The 5,742-nt window shown below is 47.8% G+C and overlaps 1 protein-coding gene across 1 annotated transcript in view; it reads right to left on the reverse strand.

The window, feature by feature from the left end:
• PHTF1 (putative homeodomain transcription factor 1) overlaps window positions 1–5,503 on the reverse strand; it is a gene marked incomplete at its 5' end in the record, with an annotated part of 9,752 nt that extends 4,249 nt beyond the window's left edge. The window contains 8 exon segments of the mRNA XM_010193456.1: window positions 162–290; window positions 657–866; window positions 1,732–1,809; window positions 1,889–2,059; window positions 3,116–3,275; window positions 3,834–3,959; window positions 4,894–5,053; window positions 5,290–5,503. Of these exon segments, the coding sequence (XP_010191758.1) occupies window positions 162–290; window positions 657–866; window positions 1,732–1,809; window positions 1,889–2,059; window positions 3,116–3,275; window positions 3,834–3,959; window positions 4,894–5,053; window positions 5,290–5,503 (1,248 nt within the window).
• Window positions 5,504–5,742: the final 239 nt, after the last annotated feature.

Below are 5,742 nucleotides of genomic sequence, written 5' to 3' on the forward strand. Positions count from 1 at the left end.
TCATGCAATTTTTAAGCAAGAACACTTGAGACAACTGTTTTGCAGCTGAGGAGGGGCCAGGGTTATACTACACTTCATATCTGCATGTACAACTATTTTGGTCATTTGGTTGCTCTTTAAAGCGTGAGGGAGAGAGGTTGCAACGCCTTACAGCCTCTTACCCTGCTCATGATAATCCCACTGATCTCCAGCACGGACATGTCCACCTTCTTACAGTCGTTCCCTTCCCAGATCAGAGCACTCACTTTTGCAGATGCTGGACTCGTATTCTGCAGCCAGAACAAATGGTTCTGTAAAAGGAAAGAAGGCAAAAGGCACATCATCTATTTCTGTCCTGCTATTAAAGAATACTTTTTCCTATAAAGTATTTAGATGGAGAGGGCGATTCCAAATCTGTCTTTGGGTGAAGCACTTTGTTTTGGCATCAGCAGTGGTCCAGACAGTACTGGCGGGGAGGAGGGAGCTGATCACTGAAAATATTCAGATCATTCCAGACTTGGGTCTGACGAGCACGGCTGACAGAACGGGATTGTTCAGCGTCAGGTTGCTCATGTTATACCAACAGCACTCAGCTCTTTCATGTTTGGGCAGACTGACGGGGCAAGGGGGTGGAATGTTTCACAGTGTTCTCAGCTGTGGGATACAAACCAACAAACCTGCTGGAAAACGTCCTCCTTTGAATCGCGCCTGGTCCCCTTGACGGTCAGCTCCTCGCTGTCGCTGGTGCAGGACGAGCGGCACTCCGGCCCGTGCAGCAGATCATCCCACAGCATGTCTTCAGTCTCCGAGTCGTGGCGAGTGCTCTCTGAGTCTCTGCGGGTCACACTGCAGCTCCGGGACCCCGCACTAATGCCGGACCTCGAGTCCTTCGAGGAGAGCAAGATTTACACAGCGCAGCCCACACGCAGTTTGCAGAACCACCTCCTCCCCACCGTTGCTAAAGCAGCTTCCTGGGGCAGCTCCTTGTCACCCCCACCCTGTGCCGACTGCTCACAACATCGCTCAGGGAAGTCACGCAGACAGCGTCAGGTCCCCACCTCTGCCCCCTGGCTTCACCAAATAACAATTGGCTTTTTCATTCTGATGCAAAAGCTTTCTGGCTTTTGCCTAATCTATTTTAAGATTCCATTTATAATTCATATTTATTTATAGATTTTCATGTTTATAATTTGATACACATCTTTTATTTTATTTATGGGGGGAGTGGAAGGAGGAAAGATAAACAAAATAATTAAGTAAATGAGTATATATCACAGGACAGATTTCTTTCTTAATTTAAAAGTCAAAAATTATTACCATAAAAGCTACAATACAGCGCTGCCTCCCAACCCACAGGAGCAATTGTAGCAATTCAACACGAGCAGTTAGAGGCAGCTAGGACAAACTACGCTGCCAACAGGGATTTTATGTTTGTTTTTCTTGTTTAAACAAGGTAGTGTACTCACAGTTGCAAAGAAAGTTTACAAAGCTGCAAACGAGCAGGGAGGGAGGCCACACCATTGAATAATGGTCTGTGCTGATGGGAAGGGTGTCCCTGCACTGACCAGGCTCAGTAAAGCTCTCTCTCTCGAATTCAGGGCCATACCTGACTGTATAGCGTGGATTATTTCATTTAATTCAGGGCCATACCTGACTGTATAGCGTGGATAGGACTGGATGATCTTTTGAGGTCCCTTCCAATCCCTAACGTTCTGTGACTCTGTGATTATTTCATTTAATTCAGGGCCATACCTGACTGTATCGCGTGGATTCCAGTTCAGATTCCACAACACTGTCAGAGTCCCGGGCACCTTTCAGGGCTTGCTTGACCTGCCAAAACCAGAGGAAAACCAGTTCATTATCCACAGCAAAAACTGGGTGGAAAATGGTGTAAACTGGACACGAGTACCTGTGAGACAGCCTGGTTCAGAGAAACAAGAGGCCTCTTCTTCTCCTCATAGCTATTGTCACTGGACGCCCCTTCCACATTCTGGCGTAACAAGATCCTTTGTGCCATGGCTTCAGCGTCCTCCTCACTCGAGAGCTCATCGGAAACTCCGCCTCTGTTGGTGCACTCATCCTACAAACAGAGCAGCCCAAGTCAGACAAGGGTACCCGTAAAGGACAGCCCCAAACCAAAGGTTCAACGCCAGCGCTGCTGCTGGGACACGCAGCAACCGCTGACGACCTGCAGGAACAGAATCCAACTTCACATCGCAGAGACATCAGATTTTAACTCGTTACCCCTGCCCTCGCCTTGCTACAAAGGTAATGACAGGGACTCTTGGGTGGGGTGGAGCTGGATTTGGGGCAAGGCTGGGAAGAGGGGGCAGTAGCAGCTCTTGGCTACATCTTACCAGCAGCCTTGAGCCCAGGAAACCAGCTGTCTCCACAAGCTGGTGGCTCACAGACCCGAAGTCATGAGATGTGTTCCCCACACCCAGCTCTGCTCCTCTCCAAACGCCTACAGACAGAGGAGCCGGGATGGCACAGCACCACAGTGCTCTGCACAGTTCTAACCCAAGTTCCTCACACGCGAGTGAACACTTTACTGACCCAGGGGAGCCTCAACAGTAACCCCACAAAGCTGGATGCTTTAGAAAACCTAAAAACCCACAAACCATAAAGCCTTGTGCAGTTTCAGCAGGGGTCACGATGCTTTAACTCCATCTTTCTCTCTCCCCAAGGGATGTTTCAGTCTTTACTTTCCTGCCCTCCCTCTGAGAGGCTATTGTGGGGAAGTGCTTGCAAGGCAAATCATTTAACAGAACTGCTCTTGAAAATGGCTGATTAATTTACTTCTCATCATTACCAGCAGTCTTTAAGTGAACATCTTGTGATCAGAAGCCTCTACAACTAAATGAGCGCTCTGGTAAAACAGACGCAGTCCAGGATTATCTGTGTTTGACTGGACTACTGTAACAGACAAAAAGATGCTGACAGGAAGGGACCAGCACCATCTCAGCTCTTCAGTCGAGAAGTGGAAAGGGTTTTTAGGTTTCCTGTATGGAAGCAAAAATTAGTAGAACAAGGCTGTATCTTAGCTCAAACCACACAGTGAAGTATCAACAGACTTTTGGGCACATACAGAATACACTGAAATTTGTGACTTCAAATGGGTCTTTCCTGCCAGTACCTGATGGCTCTTTTCCCCATCGGAAAGTTTATCTTTCTCTTTGAAGTGCAACAGCCTGTATTCAGATCTGGCGTGTCTGTGTTTAATGCCATTATTCACAGCATTCACACCATTTTCTGTCTCAGTCCCTTTCTCAGCTACCAACTTTACTCTTCTAATCCTATGAGAGAAAATACAATTAAATGCTTTTATGTCAGAGAAAAACTCTTTGAGGAAAACATCACGGTCTCTTTCACTTGCCACACAGGTACAACATTAAACGGTACAGCCAAGGGAACACAACTGTCGTCTGCTGACAGGCACGTTGTGTCCTGATTCTGTTGAACAGACTTGTACAGAAGTAGGGTGGTAAAGTGGGATGACTTTCCAAGCAACTTAAATGAGAAGGCACAACTGCTTCTGGAAATCAGGTAAAACAGTAACATCACTTGAGCACACACATTCAAGAAAGGTCACTTATCTGATACAGAAAAATAAGCTCTGCCCCTTTCTGCAGCTCCTCTAACACCCAGTGTTAGCTCTCCCGCGAGACACGGTGTGATCTCCTGATACGGACATACTAAAAATGCACGAGAATCAACCCCCTGCAATACCAAGGGCACCTCATTGGCAGACGCTGGCGACATCGCTGCCAGCAAACATTGTGTCTTCATTTCCCAGCTATCCAAGAGGTCACAGTGTCATTGCAAATACAGCAAGCCCAGTGAAGACCACATACCTGCTTCGGAAAACCACACTAAGTAAATTGCTAAGAATGGATGCAGATTCAGACTGCTCTTCTTTACTGTTTTTGTCAGGAGAAGACCAGCTGCTCCCATCGACACCCACAGACTTGCGTAACTTCCTGATTTATAAAAAAAGGAGAATTAAATTTGCACAGCAAGCTACTTTTAGGTCCTTCTTAAAAGATGTGAATCAGACTTGAACAGCTTTTTAGATGCTATTTTGCTTGAGTCATTCAGACAGAATGCTTATCTCCAAATAAAATAAATCTTATTTGGATTATCAGAAGGTACACATATGCCCACAGGCCACCAGGATGCAAAAGACAAAAGCTTTGCTGTAGAAATCTAATGGAGGCAAAACTCTACCCACAACCATCAATCACCCTGTGTTCAAACACACGACATCAGCGTCTAAACTGAGTCAGACACCTAACAGTTAAACATCGAGCAGACGGACAGAAACTTCTAACTTCAGGTTAGAGATAAGGAGGAAGTTCTTTACTGAGAGGGTCATCAGAGGCTGACACAGGCTGCCCAGGGAGGTGGTGGAGTCACCATCCCTGGATGTGTTTAAGGAGCGGGTAGATGAGGTACTTAGGGATATGGTTTAGGGGGTAGACAGGAACGGTTGGACATGATGATCTCAGAGGGCTTTTCCAACCGAGCCATTCTGTGATTCCCCCCCAGGTACAAACTGCAGCGCTGGATCTCAGCAGCGCTGGATCTCAGCCCCCAGCAGCAATTCCCTGCAGCTCCGCACCAGCCGGGCGTGCACGGTCTCGCAGCTGCCTCTCTATGCAGATTGCCCTCCTCCGGCCACAGGAGAACCTGTATCCAGGAGCCAGGTTAGAGAAGGCCCAACTGACACCTAAACCAGACCCACCACAGCCCGGTGCATGTGCAGCACTTGTCTTGGTTATAAGATAACAAGCAAGGCAGAAAATACTCGTTTCTCACGTTTATGGCTAAATAACATTTACATGAAAATGAAGGTATTTGCCCATTAATTCTGCACGCTTTGATGCCCACAAATGAAGCCGTAACCCCGCTCACCTCCTCCGCCTGCTGAGCCCGTTGTTTCCCGAGGGTCTGCTGACCTGGGTGGACACTATCTGGCAGTGAACAGTCCCCATCAGCAACATAAGGCACATGGGTCCCATCACCTCACTCGCATTCACAACTGGCATCATGAAATACAACACAACCGCTACGACTGAAAGGAGAAAATTGTGTCAAATACAACAACTGAGAGCACGGCCCAGCTCTCCTGTCTTAACTATTTGCTTTTACTCTGCTTTATAATTTCTGCAAGTAATAGTGCTGCACATCTTGAAATCTCCATCGCGGAGGTTTCAGGTAGGATCCTTATGCTGTACGTTACGGACTACAAAACGTTGCGACATTCCTTGCAGAACAAGGGTTATGACATGGACTGCCACCACCCCTCACCTTGCATAACGTAGAGCACCAGAAGCCACATAAAGATGCGTTGGGAGGTGACCTGTATCCACCACTGGCTGAATAATGGAAAAAATACAACTCTCACAATTCCTTTCCGAGTTAGTGATGTCCAGGGAATTTCAGGCTTGGCTTTGGCAAACGTAGAGCCTTGGAATTAAATGAAAAACAAAGAAGTGGTTAATTGTGAATTACAGTAATTTCCCTGCTAATGACTTCCTCTTTGGCCAAGACCAACCCCTGCAGAGCGCTGCAGGTCCAGAGGGCGACAGCAGCCCCGCACCAGGCACTGGTCCAGCCTGCGCAGCTCCAACGGGCGCATCGAAAGGCAGCTCATCTTATCTCAGCACACCGGCTGCTGGCCCAAGCCCGCTCTCACCAGCCCCTTCTGCTGAGCCACCCCCAGCTCCTCCTGCCTCTGCCTTCACGTTTCTCATACTCCTT

This window comes from Mesitornis unicolor, unplaced genomic scaffold (assembly GCF_000695765.1).
Source record: "Mesitornis unicolor isolate BGI_N332 unplaced genomic scaffold, ASM69576v1 scaffold12301, whole genome shotgun sequence".
NCBI classification, from domain to species: Eukaryota; Metazoa; Chordata; class Aves; order Mesitornithiformes; family Mesitornithidae; genus Mesitornis; species Mesitornis unicolor.